Raw genomic sequence first — 19,362 nt, 5'->3', positions numbered from 1 at the left:
AGGATTAACACTGTTGAATAGCTATGAAGGGAAGATAATTAATCTAAAAAACTGGTATTGGCAATCTCTAGAAGCTGGGAAATTTTGCTAAGTCTGCTAAAATCCTCTGTGCGGGTATATCCCACAGACTGTGGACACTTGAGACTCTAATAACCACTTGGCAATATTTACAACAATAAGCCCCTGCAGAAGCAGGTTGAGAAGGGATGGGAAAGCCACATATCACACTTACCATCTTCTGTTTCCTGCCACACGATGCCTTCAAGGTTGACGCTAGTTCCAGGTTCACAGGGGCCCAAGCACTCAGGCTCTGTGGCTAGAGCCACATCACATGTGTTGACCCCAACTGATCGGGTACGAACCATGATCTGCTCACAAGGAGATGAGATGTCATTATTGACCACTGGCACCAAAAGGTGTATTGGCAGCACTGCTGGTGTGGAAACAGGGGACTCCATCTGTGGGGGGGAAGAAAAAGTAGTAGCTGAGTTGCAGGGAGAACATTTAGAGGAAATACCTTTTCTGTATTTAATCTAGTCCTATATCTATTCCTGCCAGAGTGCAGACGGCTATAAATAAGACTTTGGTTCTTCCTTTCAAGTTCTGGCTTATGATACCACTACAAATCTAGTGGTTTAGATGAGAGCATCCTGTGCTAAGAGAAACTCTTATTAATGAGCATATAATGATCTTATATAATGAGCATTAATGATCTTCCTCATAAACTACACTTGGCTAAAATTGTTTTTTAAAAAGTTCTATTTTTTCTCATCTCATTTAAAAGTCTGTAATGAAAGAGAATCAGGGCCAGATTTCAATAGTAACAGAGCACACAGACTGATGAGAAAGACAAGGCCCAGCATCTGAGGTATGTTCTGCTACCACCACACTATGCTTCCTACCATTCTATTGTTCAGCAAACAGTACATTAGTCTGGCATAAAATCCATGAATTTGGGTGGGGAAAAAGAGAGGAAGAAATAGCCAAATCCTAGGAATGCCATGATTCCTAATGATCCTAGGTGCTTTAACACATCTTTGGCTAGAAGGAATCTACTTAAAAGTTATAGCAGGGCTGGGATTAACCTGGTGGGAATTTCTAACCCTTAGAGACTGTAACAGTGGTTGTTTAATGAGAATGGCATCTTGGAATATAATTCTTTTTTTTTTTTTTTTTTTTTTGAGACAGAGTCTGGCTCTGCTGCCCAGGCTGGAGTGCAGTGGCCGGATCTCAGCTCACTGCAAGCTCCGCCTCCCGGGTTCACGCCATTCTCCTGCCTCAGCCTCCCGAGTAGTTGGGACTACAGGCGCCCGCCACCGCGCCCGGCTAGTTTTTTTTGTATTTTTTAGCAGAGACGGGGTTTCACCGTGTTAGCCAGGATGGTCTCGATCTCCTGACCTCGTGATCCGCCCGTCTCGGCCTCCCAAGGAATATAATTCTAACATCAAATTTATCTATAAGAAACAGGAGGTGGGCTGGGTGCAGTGGCTCACGCCTGTAATCCCAGCACTTTGGGAGGCCGAGATGGGCGGATCACGAGGTCAGGAGATCGAGACCATCCTGGCTAACACCGTGAAACCCTGTCTCTACTAAAAATACAAAAAATTAGCTGGGCGTGGTGGTGGGCGTGGTGGTAGTTCCAGCGACTTGGGAGGCTGAGGCAGGAGAATGGCGTGAACCCAGGAGGCGGAGCTTGCAGTGAGCTGAAATTGCACCACTGCACTCCAGCCTGGGCGACGAGCGAGACTCCATCTCAAAAAAACAAAACAAAACAAAACAAAAAAACCAGAAGGTGCTGTTGCCACCCAGAAGCCAATCAATAGCAGTCTGAAGATGTAGCTGATTATGTACACAAAGATAGAAATAGTCAAACACGGCCAGGCGAGGTGGCTCACACTTATAATCCCAGCACTTTGGGAGGCTGAGGTGGGCAGATCACCTGAGGTCAAGAGTTCGAGACCAGTCTGACTAACATGGTGAAACCATGTCTCTACTAAAAATACAAAAATTAGCCAGGCGTAGTGGCGGGCGCCTGTAATCCCAGCTATTCAGGAGCCTGAGGCAGGAGAATCACTTGAACCTGGGAGGCGGAGGTTGCAGTGAGCTGAGATCGCACCATTGCATTCCAGCCTGGGTAACAGAGCAAGACTCCTTCTCAAAAAAAAAAAAAAAAAAAAAAAAAAAAAGAAATAAGCAATCTGCCTCCAAAACAGAACCTCTCACAAGAATGTAATTAGTTAGGCAGGTGCGGTGGCTCACGCCTGCAATCCCAGCACTTTGGGAGGCTGAGGCAGACGGATCACGAGGTCAGGAGGTCGAGACCATCCTGGCTAACAAGCTGAAACCCCGTCTCTACTTAAAATTAAAAAAAAAAAAATTACCCGGGCATGGTGGCAGGTGCCTGTAGTCCCAGCTATGTGGGAGGCTGAGGCAGGAGAATTGCTTGAACCCGGGAGGTGGAGGTTGCAGTGAGCTGAGATCGTGCCACTGCGCTCCAGCCTGGTGACAGAGCAAGACTCCGTCCTCAAAAAAAAAAAAAAAAAAAAAAAAAAAGAAAAGAAAAGAAAAGGAAAGAAAAGAAAAAAAAAATGTAATTAGTTAGGTTCCAAGAAGAATGCAACACATCTAGAGACAATATAAAAGTTGTGATGGGTCAGGTGCAGTGGCTCATGCCTGTAGTCCCAGTGTTTTGGGAGGCCTAGGGAGGAAGATCACATGTAGACAGGAGTTCAAAACTAGCCTGGGTAACATAGCAAGACCCCACCTCTATAAAAAATAAAAATAAAAAAGGTATCTGTGTGTGGTGGCACATGCCTGTATTCTCAGCTACTCCAGAGGCTGAGGTGGGAGGACCACTTAAGCCCAGGAGGTTGAGGCTACAATGAGCTATAATTGTACCACTGTACTCCAGTCTGGGTGACAGAGTGAAACCCTATCTCAAAAAAAAAAAAAAAAAAAAGAATGAAGTGGGCAGTGATCCTTTAACTCTTTAAATTCCAGAATTTATGAGGCTGACAAAGTCTATTACGCTCCAGTGATTGATGCCCCAATCCTGAATGAGCATAATGTCTTGCATATGCAAAGACACTCAATGCACACACCGGCTTATTTCCTCTGAAGATTAAGTATGATATTAATCAGCAGATCTAGAAAACAAGAGTCTAAGATTGGGACTTTCCCAATCCTTGGGACTCTTCCCTTTGTGAAGACTTCTTAGTCTAGGTTAAATGTCCTTCAGTACAGACATTCAGAGAAAATCATACATGAATCCATAATCCAAGCTTCTAAATAGTTCTGCGACAAAACTCTGATTCTGGAATAATTTACTACATGGCTATCATTCTATCTATAATCCATTTCCCTCCCACAACACACACAGAGACAAACGTCTTCCTGGCCTTGACAACTAGCCTACAAGCTGAGGTCTGGGTACCAGATCCATTCTCCACAGCTGGCTCTGACTTCTTGGCTTAGAAAGTCATCACTATTTGCAGATCATCACTGTGAGTCCACAGAATGTTCACACACTGATTCTGATTAATTCTGGTCCCTGAAGAGCTGCCAAAACATCCTTATCCTGCTTGTCTCACACACACACCCCTTGTACTTCCCTAACTCCACCTTTTTCATGAAATGAAATGGAAGTGGAAGCCTGTATAATGAATCCTCGACATTTATGATAAATGCCACAAGGCATATTTGCTCTCTTGAAAATGGACATTTATAATTTAATTTGCCAACCTTCTTGGGGTGTGGTAGATCCTGGAAAGATCCTTTAAAATTTCCATGCACAGAAGTGAAGGTAAAAACAACATAGAAAAAGTAAACTGGAGCCTCCCTACTCACTCCTCTGCAGTGCTGGAAGAAACTCTTGAGAGTCACTAGAGAGGGAAAGTTAGAGACAGAGTATACAGATTATCTTTACTCTTGGCCTCACCTCTGTTTATCTATTCTTTCTCTTGGGGAGGAACCGTGACAGAGGCAGTTTCACAGCCTATATGTGTACTTCGTTTGCTTAGGGTTTGTTCCCTTTTCTATACTTTCTTCTACTCGCAAGAGAAATTCCTGCAAGGTCCTACTGGACACAGACATTGGCCTAAACCTTCCAGGTCACTCCTGTGAACTTTCTGATTGCCTTGCTTGCACATGTCCTATTGCCAACCTGTTCCACAGCTCAGGCAGCAACCCTAGGCACCGAAGGAACTTTACCCCATGGAGACACCTATATACTCTTTCTCTTAGCCACTGAGGACAGCTCTTTTCTTGAAGTAGTTTCATTTCCTGCTAGGTTATTCAGTGCTCCTGGCAGGCTAGGAGAAAGATATGCTAACACATTCTAGATAAAATGAAGTCCCCAGTTTTGCACCGAGAAATCCAGAAAACAACACCTAAAATGTAGATTGGAAACATCACTGTTGCATTCAAGCAGTTTGCCAAATTATACCCTGCTATAGAATAACTGAGGAGAAGAAACTTCAGCTGAACTGATCACTAAGAATAACAGAACAGACTCATATACATGAGGAACTCATTAACAAGTATGCATCAAACTACCCTTTCTGATTAGAGTTACTAGGCAGAGTTTGGCATCTCTGTTGTATGAAGATGACTTTATTTAATTACTTAGTTAATTAAAAGAGATGTTTGGGGATGGAGAGAAGTGACGAAATCCACCTATGGGTTTGAACTGTTCATTTTCCGTTTACTTTGCAACAGAAATCTAAGGAGAGATCACAGAGCAGCACAATAGTATTTAATTACAGCTCCAGCTCTGTTAATTACCATTTGGTCACATCTATAATCTAACATTAAGCCATAGTGCATAATAAGCTCTGTGATATTCATCTAATAACTTATGTGGCTTTACAGGATTTCATATTCTATTATTCACTGAAACAAACATAGCTTCATTTATCACTTTCCAGGAGAAGATAACAATCAGAAAAAGGGGGCTGGGTGCAATGGCTCAAGCCTGTAGTCCCAGCACTTTGGGACGCCAAGGTGGGCAGAGTGCTTGAGTCCAGGAGTTTGAGACCAGCCAGGGCAACACTGTTAGACCCTGTCTTTACAAAAAATTAAAAACAAAACCAAAAAAAACTAGCTGGGTGTGTTGGCACACACCTACAGTCCTAGCTACTTGGGAGGCTGAGGTAGGAGTGATACGGATGTGTTGGGTAGAGAAGAACATGGTCCCTTTAAATGATACGGAAGGGGGTAAGGGAAGTGCTGGGTAGAGGAGGTCATGGTCCCTGGCTAAGGCTCCATCTGGGGCCTGTGCCCACGGACTGAGGTGAAGATAGGCATTTTTGTTTTCCCGCTCAAATGTTGGATTTCCCAAGACCACCCTGGTCTGCCACGGCCCATCCCTGTGCCTATAAAAATTCCCCAGACCCTAGCAGACAGACACACAAGCAGCTGGACTTTTAGAGGAACACATTGGCAGAAGAAGACACAGCAGCTGGACCTCGAGAGGGCGTTGAGAGGAGCATGCCAGCAGGAAAGCACACGACGGTGGAAGAGCACACGACAGATGCAGGCAGGCCGTGGAACAAAGCAGAGTTTGGCTGGGGCAGTGGGAGAAGAGCCTGGGCCACTAAGTAGCTGAACTCCAGGGGAAAACCATCTCCCTTCTGGCTCCCCAATCTACTGAGCGTTACTTCCACTCAATAAAACTTTACACTCATTCTCCAAGCCCACATGTGATCCAATTCTTCCAGTACACCAAGACATGAACCTTGGGATACAGAAAGCCCTCTGTTCTTGGGATAAGGCAGGGGTCTAACTGAGCTAACACAAGACACCTAAGGACAGCTAAACTAAAAGAGCACCCTGTAACACACACCCACTGGGGCTTCAGCTGTAAGCATTCACCCCTAGACACTGCCAGGGTTGGAGCCCCACAGCCTGCCCGTCTCTATGCTACCCTAGAGGTTTGAGCAGTGAAGAAGTGAGCCACACTCCCATCGCACGCCCTGTGAGGGGGACAAGAGAACTTTTCCCATTTCAGGAGGAAATTTTAGCCCCGGGGGTGAAGACTGCAGTGTGCTGTGATCGTACCACTGTACTCTAGCCTGTGCAACAGAGCAAGACCCTGTCTCAAAAAAGGGGGAAAAAAAATCAGAAAAGGACTCATTGTGCCATCTTTCTCATATACCTAAAATATAAGAGCAGGGATTGTCAGGAGATTGGGGCCAAGAGGGAAAATAAGGAATAGGAATATTAAAAAGTTAAGGTAATTAGATGCCTTAATAACTACACCAACAAAAGTTAGGCTAATTCTCAGTCTTTGAAATACTAAGAAGTGCCATCATGGCTCCTAGGGCTCAGCTTACTGGGGAGGTAAACAACAAAACAATCAAAAGCTTGAAAACAGACTTATAGAGAATTTAAAGAGGAGATCTCTAGAGTTTCCCAACACTTTATGTCATTTATGTTTTAATGATAATTTTTGTTTGTTTGTTTGTTTGTTTTTTGAGATGGAGTTTAACTCCTGCTGCCCAGGCTGGAGTGTAATGGCGTGATCTCAGCTCACTACAATCTCCGCCTCCCAGGTTCAGGCAATTCTCCTGCCTGTCTCCCAAGTAGCTGGGATTATGGGCTCCCACCACCATGCCTGGCTATTTTTTGTATTTTTAGTAGAGACTAGGTTTCATCATGTTGGCCAGGCTGGTCTCGAACTCCTGACCTCAGGTGATCCAACTGCCACAGCCTCCCACAGTGCTGGGATTACAGACGTGCCTGGCGATAATTCTTTTTTCTTTGAGACAGGGTGTCGCAATGTCATCCAGGCTGGAGTGCAGTGCAGTGATCATGGCTCACTGCAGCTTCAACCTCTCTGGCTCAAGCAATCCTCCCACCGCAGCCTCCCAGGTAGCTGGGACTACATGTGCACCACCATGCTAGGCTATTTTTTTTTTTTTTGGCCAGGAATGGTGGCTCATGCCTGTAATCCTAGCACTTGGAGAAGCTGAAGTGGGAGGACTGTTTGAGTCCAGGAGTTTGAGACTAGCCTGGGCAATACAGTGAAATTTTGTCTCAAAAAAAAAAAAAAAAAAAAAAAAAAAAAAAAACCAACAACAAAATAAAAACAAAAAGTTTGTAGAGAAAGAGTCTCCCTATGTTGCCCATCCTAACATGATACTTCTCAATTTACCTTTAGATAGCAGTTTAAGGCCGGGCGCAGTGGCTCACGCCTGTAATCCCAGCACTTTGGGAGGCTGAGGCAGGTGGATCACCTGAGGCCAGGAGTTCAAGACCAGCCTGGCCAACATGGTGAAACCCCATCTCTACTAAAAATAAAAAATTAGCTGGGCATGGTGGCATGCACCTGTAATTCCAGCTACTTTGAACACTGAGGCATGAGAATTGCTTGAACCAGGGAGGCGGAGATTACAGTGAGCCGAAATTGTGCAATTGTACTCCATCCTGGGCGACAGAGTGCAAAAAAAAAAAAAAAAAAAAAAGAGGACCGGGCGCAGTGGCTTACACCTGTAATCCCAGCACTTTGGGAGGTCAAGGCGGGCGGATCACAAGGTCAGGAGATCGAGACCATCCTGGCTAACACAGTGAAACCCCGTCTCTACCAGAAACACAAAAAATTAGCTGGGTGTGGTGGCGAGCTCCTGTAGTCCCAGCTACTCAAGAGGCTAAGGCAGGAGAATGGCGTGAATCCGGGAGGCAGAGCTTGCAGTGAGCAGAGCAGAGATTGCGCCACTGCACTCCAGCCTGGGTGACAGAGTGAGACTCCGTCTAAAAAAAAAAAAAAAAAGATATCAGTTTAGTAACATATAAGGATCTGAATGCTGATAGGCCGATGACACAGAAATGGGGACTTGAGAGAATAGGGAAAGGCCAGAGTCATTCATCTCCCCACAAGGAGTAATTATAATAATATACCTATTTCAACTGCCTCTCACAGATGAGAGGCACTGATGGAGAAAAATCTTCATGGCTGCAATATAACTTTACAGGTAGAAAATGTACTGAGGGCCAAATGTGATGGCTTATACCTGTAATCCCAGCATTCTGGGAGGCCAAGGTGGAAGGACTGCTTGAGCTCAGGAGTTCTAGACCAGCCTGGGCAACATGGCAAAAGCCTATCTTTTTTTTTTTCTTTTTTGAGACAGAATCTCGCTCTGTCATCCAGGCTGGAGTGCAGTGGCTTGATCTCGGCTCACTGCAAGCTCTGCCTCCTGGGTTCATCCCATTCTCCTGCCTCAGCCTCCCAAGTAGCTGGGACTACAGGCACCCACCACCACGCCCAGCTAATTTTTTTGCATTTTTAGTAGAGATGGGGTTTCACTGTGTTAGCCAGGATGGTCTCGATCTACTGACCTCGTGATCCACCCGTCTCGGCCTCCCGAACTGCTGGGATTAGAGGCGTGAGCCACCGTGCCTGGCCAGCAAAAGCCTATCTTTACAAAAAATAAAAAATTAGCTCGGTATGGTGGCACATCCCTGTAGTTCCAGCTACTCGGGAGACTGAGAGGCAGGAGGATGAGGCAGCAGTTAGCTATGACTGCACCACTGTGCTCCAGCCTGAGCGACAAAATGAGAGACCCTATCTGAAAAAAAAAAAGAAAGAAAATTCACTGAAGAGATATTTGAGATAGACCTTTCCTTCTCCCCTTCACAATGAGTCTTTATCTTCACCTTCACAGACAAAAACGCAGGAAGGAAGTTCGTTCTACTGATAACAGCAGTTCTAAGAAACTTTGTTTTATCCAAAAATAAAAAGGTAGTTGGGGATGATGATTACATGAATGTTCAGATTTATTCAGAATTATCAGATAAGATTGTGTAGAAAGTAAGATGTCACTGGCTGGGCACAGTGGCTCACGCCTGTAATCCCAGCACTTTAAGAGGCTGAGGTAGGTGGATCACCTGATGTCAGGAGTTCGAGACCAGCCTGACCAACATGGGAAAACCCCATCTCTACTATAAACACAAAAATTAGCCAGTCGTGGCGGTGCATGCCTGTAATCCCAGCTACTCGGGAGGCTGAGAATCGTTTGAACCCAGGAGGCGGAGGTTGCAGTGAGCCGAGATTGTGCTATTGCACTACAGCAAGGGCAACAAGAGTGAACCTCCATTTCGGAAAAAAAAAAAAAGAAACAAAGTAGGATGTCATCAAATACACTAAACATTATGTTGATAAGATGTTGGCCGGGCGCGGTGGCTCACGCCTGTAATCCCAGCACTTTGGGAGGCCGAGACGGGCGGATCACGAGGTCAGGAGATCGAGACCATCCTGGATAACACGGTGAAACCCCGTCTCTACTAAAAAATACAAAAAACTAGCCGGGCGAGGTGGCGGGCGCCTGTAGTCCCAGCTACTCGGGAGGCTGAGGCAGGAGAATGGCGTGAACCCGGGAGGCGGAGCTTGCAGTGAGCTGAGATCTGGCCACCGTACTCCAGCCTGGGTGACACAGCGAGACTCCGTCTCAAAAAAAAAAAAGATGTTATCAAGACAGAGGCAGTGGCCCACACCTGTAATCCCAGCACTTTGGGAGGCCAAGGACAGAGGATCACTTGAGCTCAGGAGTTTGAGACCAGCCTGGGCAACATACAGAGACCTTGTCTCTACAAAAAAATTCAAAAACTAGCCAGGCATGGTGGTGTGCACCTGTAGTCTTAGCTGCTGAGGAGGCTGAGATGAAAGAACTGCTTGAGAGGATGGGAGGATTGCAACCAGAAGGTTGAAGCTGCAGTGAGCCAAGGTAGTACCACTGTACTCTAGCCTGGGCAACAGAATGAGATGCTGTCTTAAAACAAACAAACAAACAAAACCAAACAAAAAACAGGCCAGGCGTGGTGGCTCACGCCTGTAATCTCAGCACTTTGGGAGGCCGAGGTGGGCAGATCACGAGGTCAGGAGTTTGAGACCAGCCTGGCCAACAGGGTGAAAACCCGTCACTAATAAAAATACAAAAATTAGCCAGGTGTGGTGATGGGTGCCTGCAATCCCAGCTACTCAAGAGGCTGAGGCAGGAGAATCCCTTGAACCCAGGAGACAGAGGTTGCAGAGAGTCGAGATTGTGCCACTACGCTCCAACTTGGGTGACAGAACAAGACTCTGTCTTAAAAAAAAAAAAAAAAAGCGAGATGTTATCTTTACCAATAATCCCAAAAGTGCTTTGAGATTTTACAGTGACTCAACATCAGCAATATTAACAGTAATATAGGTGCACAGGGCAGAGGGATTAAAATGAATACTCACTGATTAATGGATAAACATATAAAACTTAATTTGCTCACCAAATTCTTATTGTGGGTTATTTAAAAGAATGGTAAATAAAACCCCATTTATCTACTTATTACTTATTTTTGTCTCTTGAAATACAGAAAAGGTCAGGTGCAGTGGCTCACGTCTGTAATGCCAGTACTTTGGGAGGCCAAGGTGGGCGGATCACAAGGTCAGGATGTCAAGACCATCCTGGCTAACATGGTGAAACCCCGTCTCTACTACAAATATGAAAAAAAAAAAAACCAAAATAACAAACAAAAAAAACTAGCTGGGCGTGATGGCAGGTGCCTGTATTCCCAGCTACTCGGGAGGCTGAAGAATGGGAATGGCATGAACCTAGGAGGCAGAGCTTGCAGTGAACCAAGATCACGCCACTCCAGCCTGGGCGACAAGAGAGAGATTCCGTCTCCAAAAAAAAAAAAATATTCTATGTAAGTATGTATGTATGTATGTATGTATGTATGTATGTATCTATCTATCTATCTATCTATCTATATCTATATATGGAAAAAAGACTGGGCACATGGCTCACGCCTGTAATCCCAGCACTTTGGGAGTCCGAGGTGGGCAGATCACTTGAGGACAGGAGGTCGAGACTAGCCTGGCCAACATGGTGAAACCCCGTCTCTACTAAAAATACAAAAAGAATTAGTCAGGCATGGTGGTGGGTGCCTATAATGCCAGCTACTTCGGAGGCTGATGCACAAGAATCGCTTGAACCCAGGAGGCAGAAGTTGCAGTGAGCTGAGATCGCACCCTTGTACTTCAGCCCCCATGGGTGATGGAGCACGACTGTCTCAAAACAAAAATGAGGAAAAAAAAAATCCTCAATTATTTGAGCCACTTTCTGTTGACTGGAATTCTGAGACAAAATTCCATTCAATAAACAAGTTTAGGCTGGGCGTGGTAGCTCACGCCTGTAATCCCAGCACTTCGGGGGGCCGAGGCGGGAGGATCATGAGGTCAGGAGTTAGACCAGCCTGGCCAACATGATGAAACCTTGTCTCTACTACAAATACAAAAAAATAGCCCGGCATGGCGGCGCATCCCTGTAGTCCCAGCTACTCAGGAGGCTGAGGCAGGAGAATCACTTGAACCCGGCAGGCGGAGCTTGCAGTAAGCTGAGATCGCACCACTGCACTCCAGCCTGTGCGACAGTGCAAGATTCCGTCTCAAAAAATAAATAAGTTTAAATAAGGATGATTTTTGCTTATTCTGAAAAATCAGCAATTCCTTGTAAAGAGAGGCTGGCAGGTTGATATCATGGGATAATTAAGGATGGAAGGAGAAATCTGAATGCCTCCTTTCCACAAAGTTCTTATCAGAATTCAACAGAATATCCTGAGTAAATGCCGAAACAACACAACATTTAACTATAAGTAGAGGAAATTCAAGTCCTTTTCTTTCTTCTTCTTCGTTTTTTCTGAGACAGGGTCTTACTCTGTCTTCCAGGCTCGTGTGATTATGGCTCACTGCAGCCTTGACCTCTCAGGCTCAAGCAATCCTCCCACTTCAGCCTCTCAAGTAGCTGGGACTACAGGTGCATGCCACCATGACCAGCTAACTTTTGTATTTTTTGTAGAGACAAGGTTTTGCCATGTTTCCCAGGCTGGTCTTTTTTTTTTTTTTCTTTTTGAGATGGAGTCTCGCTCTGTTGCCCAGGCTGGAGTGAAGTCGCGCGATCTCGGATCACTGCAAGCTCTGCCTCCTGGGTTCACATCATTCTCCTGCCTCAGCCTCCCAAGTAGCTGGGATGACAGGTGCCTGCTAACGCGCCCGGCTAATTTTTCATATTTTTAGTAGAGACGGGGTTTCACCGTGGTCTCGATCTCCTGACCTCGTGATCCACCCGCCTTGGCTTCCCAAAGTGCTGGGATTACAGGTGTGAGCCACTGTGCCTGGCCTCAGGTCCTTTTCTTTTCTGTGTTTCAGACAGAGTCTGACTCTGTTGCCCAGGCTGGAGTGCAGTGGCGTGATGTTGGCTCACTGCAACCTCTGCTTCCGCGGTTCAAGCGATTCTCCTGCCTCAGCCTCCTGAGTAGCTGGGATTACAGGTACATGCCACCACACCTGGCTAATTTTTGTATTTTTAGTAGAGACAGGGTTTCACCATGTTGGCCAGGCTGGTCTTGAACTCCTGACCTCAAGAGATCTGCCCGCCTCGGCCTCCCAAAGTGCTGGGATTACAGGCATGAGCCACCATGCCCAGTGGGTCCTTTTCAAACAGTAAGTACACTTGGACTTTGCCTCTCCCCTGCCTTTGGAAAAAAAAAAAAAAAAAAAAAAAAAGAGGCTCCTGGACTGCTGAGCTTCCAGATTTCACTTAGGCTGTCCTGAAAAAGAATTTTGATTATAAATCTGATTAATTTCCAAAATATCTTATAGCAGGAGGCAAGGAAGAAAAAGAGAAAAAGACAGAGTAGCTGGCAACATAACCAGTCTTCAAACAGTTCTTAGAAGCTATATATAGGCCGGGCACGGTGGCTCCCACCTGTAATCCCAGCACTTTGGGAGGCCGAGGTGGGCAGATCACAAGGTCAGGAGATCAAGAACATCCTGGCTAACTCAGTGAAACCCCATCTCTACTAAAAATACAAAAAAAAAAAAAAAAAAAAAATTAGCTGGGCGTGGTGGCGGGCACCTGTAGTCCCAGCTACTCGGGAGACTGAGGCAGAAGAATCTGTTGAACCTGGGACGCGGAGGTTGCAGTGAGCAGAGCGTGCCACTGCGCTCCAGCCTGGGCAACAGAGAGAGACTCCATCTCAAAAAAAAAAAAAAAAAAAAAGAAAAGAAAAAAGCTATATATTCATATATTCTATTATTCACAGAAGACTTAATGTAGTACCAATCAGTACCTACTCAAGGTCAGCAGTGAAGGCTGTCCCATTGTGCACTAGAAAATGCAAGTACAGGCCCAGCGCAGTGGCTCAAGCCTGTAATCCCAGCACTTTGGGAGGCTGAGGTGGGCGGATCATGAGGTCAGGAGTTCAAGACCAGCCTGGCCAACATGGTGAAACCCCATCTCTACAAAAAAAAAAAAAAAAAAAAAAAAAATTAGCCACGCATGGTGGCTGGTGCCTATAATCTCAGCTACTCAGGAGGCTGAGACAGAGGACTGCTTGAACCTGGGAGGCAGAGGTTGCAGTGAGCCGAGATCGCACCACTGCATTCCAGCCTGGGCAACAGAGCAAGACTCTGCCTCAAAAAAAAGAAAAAGAAAATGCAAGTACAGTGAACATTAAATTTTTTGTTTTTCTTTCTCTTTTGATTTTTGTTTGTTTTTGCTTTTGAACATATAATTTGAAGACTACAGACTTGTAGTCTATAGTCTGTTCTGCAGTGATCCCTATACATTCTTGGGCTCAGACCCTAAAGCCTTTTCGGCTAAAGAGGAGACAGCAGATCAAACAATCCTGATATTCAAGACTGTCTAGAAATTCCCAGTGTGTGCGAACAGATAAATTATGCTTGAAATTTAACAAAGGAAAAAAATCTCATAAGCAAAATCAATGTGCAACACAAATCACATGGCAGTGTCCATTATTGTGGCAAAGGTTTTTGCTGAATGAAGCATCTCCATTGCTCTTCCCTAAGTCTTCTCACTCTACAATCTCCTGCCTGCTTGAAATTCACATTTTCCTTCAGCAAAGCTTATTAACTTTGCAGCTGATGAATGATGATAGAGACCTAAGTCTTCCACTGAAGCTGACTGTATGTTTATCATAGAAGGCTGATGATCCCACTCATTCCTGTATGGTTACAAGGTAAGCATTAGGATTTGCTTCCTAAGAATAAAGAACTTCTGCAATTACTTCCTTTCCTGAACACACTTCTTTTACCTCCTTTCACATATGCATTTCCTAAAAAGTCAGGACTTAAGTGTGTCATCTTTACTCCACTCTTTAACCTTTGAGAATATAAAAACAAATAAGCAAACAAAATGCAAAATTAAAAAACCCCACAAACCAAAGTAAACACAACAGAAAGTTAAAGCCATTTTCTGAAACATTAATAATCACAGATGTCAGATGTCTTAAGCAGTGATTCCTAGGCCGGCCCACCCAAGCCTATGTAACCTATAACGTGGCTGGACCAAATTGTACTAAAGAACTAATGAATCATCATTCATATTGTCAGTCCTGTGAGAAAACATGAGTTCTAAATTGAGACATCACAAATCACATTTTGCTCTGCTGTGGCTTAGGAAGGAGGAATAGGATGATTCTCCCTGCTATAAGTTAGCTGTTCTAAAACTTTCTGGTCATGGAAATTCTTTAAAAAAAAGTATTATTTTAGAGACAGGGTCTTGCTCTGTCACCCAGGCCAGAGTACAGTGGCTCAATCATTGCCCACTATGGCCTCGAACTCCTGGACTCAATGATCCTCTGGCCTCAGCCTCCTGAGTAGCTCGGGACTACAGGCACACACCACTGCACTTGGCTATTTTTTTTTTTTTAACTTTTATTTTAAGTTCAGGGGTACATATGCAAGTTTGTTATACAGGTAAACTTCTGTCACGAGGGTTTGTTGTACAGATTATTTCATCACCCAGGTATTAGGCCTAGTAAACATTCGTTATTTTTCCTAGTCCTCTCTCTCCTCCCACCCTCTACTTTTTGACTCCACTCTGAGTAGGCCCATGTCTGTTTGTTCCCCTCTAAGTGTCCATGTGTTCTCATCATTTAGCTTTCACTTATAAGTGAGAACAAGTGGTATTTGGTTTTCTGTTTCTGCGTTGGTTCGCTCAATTTTTAATTTTTAAATTTGTAAAGATGGAGGTCTCCCTATGTTGCCTAAACGGCTCTTGAACTTCTGGGCTCAAGAGATCCTTGTGCCTCGGCCTCCCAGAGTGCTAGGATTACAGGTGTGTGCCACTGCACCTTGCAGGAAATTCTTAAAAACTGAAAACCTTATTATTATTATTTTTTGAAACAGCATCTCATGCTGTCACCCAGGCTGGAATGCAGTGGCTCAATCCCTGCCTCCTGGGTTCAAGCAATTCTCATGCCTCAGTCTCCTGAGCAGCTGGGATTACAGGTACATGCCACCACACCAGGCTAATTTTTGTATTTTTAGTAGAGACAGGGTTTTACCATGTTAGCCAGACTGTCTTGAACTCCTAACCTCAAGCGATCCACCTGCTTTGGCCTCCCAAAGTGCTAGGATTACAGGTGTGAGCCACCATGCCAGGCCTTATTTTTTTCATTTACTTAACATCTTTTCCCCCTCTCATACCTAGTCTCACAAAAAAACTGAGAACCTTAAAGAGCTTTGGCTTATGTAGGCTATATCCCTTGATATTTAATATATTAGAAATTAAAATGAGGCCAGGCACGGTGGCTTACGCCTGTAATCCCAGCACTTTGGGAGCCCAAGGCGGGTGGATCACCTGAGGTCAGGAGTTCAAGACCAGCCTGGCCAACATGCTGAAACCCCATCTCTACAAAAAAATACAAAAATTAGCCTCTCAGATACTTGGGAGGCTGAGGCAAAACAATTGCTTGAATCTGGGAAGCAGAGGTTGCAGTGAGCTGAGACTGTGCCACTGCACTCCAGCCTGGGCGACAAAGTGATACCCTGTCTCAAAAAAAAAAAAAAAAAAAAAAAAGAAAAGAAAAGAAAAGAAAGAAATTAAAACTAAAACATGCAACTAACAAGGCTGGGTGTAGTAGCTCACGCCTATCATCTCAGCACTTTGGGAGGCTGAGGTGGGTAGAATGATTTAGACCAGGATTTCCAGACCTGCAGGGGCAACATAGAAAGACCCCATCTTTAAAAATAAAAAAAATTAGCTGGGCATGGTGGCACACGCCTGTAGTCCCAGCTACTTAGGAGGCTGAGGTGGGAGGATCGCTTGGGCCCAGGAGGTTGAGGCTGCAGTGAGCCATGATCATGCCACTGCTTTCCAGCTTGTGGGACAAAGTGAGATGCTGTATCAAAAAGATACACATACACACACACACACAACAATTTTGAAATAAAATAAGAGACAAAGAGAACAGATTGGCAGCTGCCACGAATTAGGGGTGAGCAGGGGAAGGTGGAAGAAAGGTAAATGTGGTTGTAAATAGTCAACACAAGAGATCCTTATGGTGATGTAACTGTTCTGTATCTTGACTGGGTGGTGGATACATGAACGTACACATGGGACTAAACTGTATGGAACTACACACACCCAGAAAAATACACAAATGAGTACAAGTAAAATGGGGGAAATCTGAACAAAATAGGTGAAAGAATCAATATTACCATCCCAGTTGCAATACTGTACTAGAGTTCTGCAAGATATTATCATTGGGGAAACATAGGAAAAGGGTACATGGTACCTGAGATTACTGTAGTATTTATCACAAATACAATTATATTAAAATAAAAAGATATTTAAAAAGTTAAGAACCCCAAAGAACTTTTATTTATGTAGGACAAGTTGACTGGTGTTTACCAGACTAGAATTAAAATAAGAAATAATTTGGCCAGGCGTGGTGGCTGAGGCTTGTAATCCTAGCACTTTGGGAGGCCAAGGCAGGCAGATCGCCTGAAGTCAGGAGTTTGAGACTACCCTGACCAACATGGTGAACCCGTCTCTTCTAAAAATACAAAAATTAGCTGGGCATGGCGGCGCATGCCTGTAATCCCTGCTACTTGGGAAGCTGGGGCAGCAGAATCACTTGAACCCAGGAGGAGGGGGTTGCAGTGAGCCGAGATCCCCCCACCTCACTGCAGCCTGGGCAACAGAGTAAGACTCTGTCTCAAAAAAAAAAAAAAAAAAGAAAAAAGAACACATTTAAGGCCAGGCGCAGTGGCTCATGCCTGTAATCCCAGCACTTTGGGGGGCCAAGAAGGGTTGATCACCTAAATTCAAGAGTTCAAGACCAGCCCGGCCAACATGTTGAAACCCTGTCAGTACTAAAAATACAAAAATTAGCCAGGCGTGGTGGCAAATGCCTGTAATTCCAGCTACTCGGGAGGCTGAGGCAAGAGAATCACTTGAACCTGGGAGGCAGAGGTTGCAGTAGACCGAGATTGTGCCACTGCACTCCAGCCTGGGCAACAGAGTGAGATTCTGTCACAAACAAACAAATAAACAAGTACACATTAAGTTAGTTAAAATAACATAAAAATCTGTTAAATATTAACATATGTTATCTTCAAAGTCTGGTTTAATATAAGACAGCTGGATTCTCCATTCAATCTGTTGGTGAAATGTTTTGGTTGAAGCATATAAAGAAAATCAGCCTGGCCGGGCGCGGTGGCTCAAGCCTGTAATCCCAGCACTTTGGGAGGCCGAGACGGGCGGATCACGAGGTCAGGAGATCGAGACCACCCTGGCGAACACAGTGAAACCCCGTCTCTACTAAAAAATACAAAAAACGGCCGGGCGCGGTGGCTCAAGCCTGTAATCCCAGCACTTTGGGAGGCCGAGACGGGCGGATCACGAAGTCAGGAGATCGAGACCATCCTGGCTGACACAGTGAAACCCCGTCTCTACTAAAAAATACAAAAAAACTAGCCGGGCGAGGTGGCGGGCGCCTGTAGTCCCAGTTACTCGGGAGGCTGAGGCAGGAGAATGGCGTGAACCCGGGAGGCGGAGCTTGCAGTGAGCCAAGATCACTCCACTGCACTCCAGCCTGGGCGGCAGAGCGAGACTCTGTCTCAAAAAAAAAAAAAAAAAAAAAAAATACAAAAAACTAGCCGGGCGAGGTGGCGGGGGCCTGTGGTCCCAGCTACTCGGGAGGCTGAGGCAGGAGAATGGCGTGAACCCGGGAGGCGGAGCTTGCAGTGAGCCGAGATCGCCACTGCACTCCAGCCCGGGCGACAGAGCGAGACTCCGTCTCAAAAAAAAAAAAAAAAAAAAAAAAAAAAAAAAAAAAGAAAATCAGCCTTACATAGAATATATATATGGTACAGATATATGTATATGTGCGTGTTGTTTTACCAATAATATATATAACATTTGTATTTAATAGCCTTTTCAGATAATTGTGGATATTATTCCTTGATGTGACACAAAATTCAGCAAATGATAGTTCTATTATTTATTTATTTATTTAGACGGAGTTTCACTCTTATTTGCCCAGGCTGGAGTGCAATGGCGTAATCTCAGCTCACCGCAACCTCCACCTCCCGAGTTCAAGCGATTCTCCTGCCTCAGCCTCCCGAGTAGCTGGGATTATAGGCATGTGCCACCACGCCTGGCTAATTTTGTATTTTTTAATAGAGACGGGGTTTCTCCATGTTGATCAGGCTGGTCTCAAACTCCTAACCTCAGGTTATCTGCCATCATGGGCCTCCCAAAGCACTGGGATTACAGGTGTGAGCCACCACGCCCAGTCCATGCCTGGCTAATTTTTATATTTTTAGTAGAGACAGGGTTTCGCCATGTTGGCCAGACTGATCTCAAACTCCTGACCTCAGGTGACCCTACTGCCTCGGACTCCCAAAGTGTTGGTATTACTGATGTAACCATTTTAAACTTTAAATGCTAATCTTGCAGAAGTGGTAGCTCATGCCTATAATCCTAGCTCTTTGGTAGGCCAAGATGGGAGGATTGCTTGAACTCAGGAATTTGAGATTAGCTTGGGGAACATAGTGAGATCCTGTCTCTATAAAAAGTTTTTCTGTTTTTTTTTTTTTTTTTGAGATGGAGTCTTGCCCTGTTGCCCAGGCTGGAGTGCAATGGCGTGGTCTCAGCTCACTGCAACCTCTGCCTCCTGGTTCAAGCAATTCTCCTGCCTCAGCCTCCCAAGTAGCTGGGATTATAGGCGCCTGCTACTATGCCTGGCTAAATTTTTGTATTTTTAGTAGAGACAGGGTTTCACCATGTTGGCCAAGTAGATCTCGAACTCCTGCGCTTGCCTCAGCCTCCCAAAGTGCTGAGATTACAGGCGTGAGCCACCGCGCCCAGCCTACAAAAAGTTTTAACATTAGCCAGGCATGGTGGCAGGTCCTTGTAGACCCATAAGGCTGAGGCAGGAGGACTGCTTGAGCCCAGGAGGTTGAGGCTGCAGTGAGCCATGACTGTGCCGCTGCACTGCAACCTGGGTGACAGAGTGAGACTCTATCCCCAAAATAAATATATAAATAAATAAATTTTATATACAGTAAAAGTTCAAAAA

General features: G+C 45.0%; 1 protein-coding gene across 5 annotated transcripts in view; it reads right to left on the bottom strand.

Moving 5' to 3' along the window:
• ZNF609 (zinc finger protein 609) overlaps positions 1-19,362 on the bottom strand; it is a 235,564-nt gene that overhangs the window by 65,370 nt on the left and 150,832 nt on the right. For all 5 annotated transcript variants that reach the window (XM_065547353.2, XM_073996026.1, XM_045397301.2 and 2 more), the window contains one exon: positions 233-458. In XM_065547353.2, the coding sequence (XP_065403425.1) occupies positions 233-458 (226 nt within the window). The remainder of the gene's footprint in view (positions 1-232; positions 459-19,362) is intronic.

The sequence above is a fragment of the Macaca fascicularis genome, chromosome 7 (genome assembly GCF_037993035.2).
Source record: "Macaca fascicularis isolate 582-1 chromosome 7, T2T-MFA8v1.1".
NCBI lineage: Eukaryota > Metazoa > Chordata > Mammalia > Primates > Cercopithecidae > Macaca > Macaca fascicularis.
This window is presented reverse-complemented; position numbering and strand designations above follow the sequence as displayed.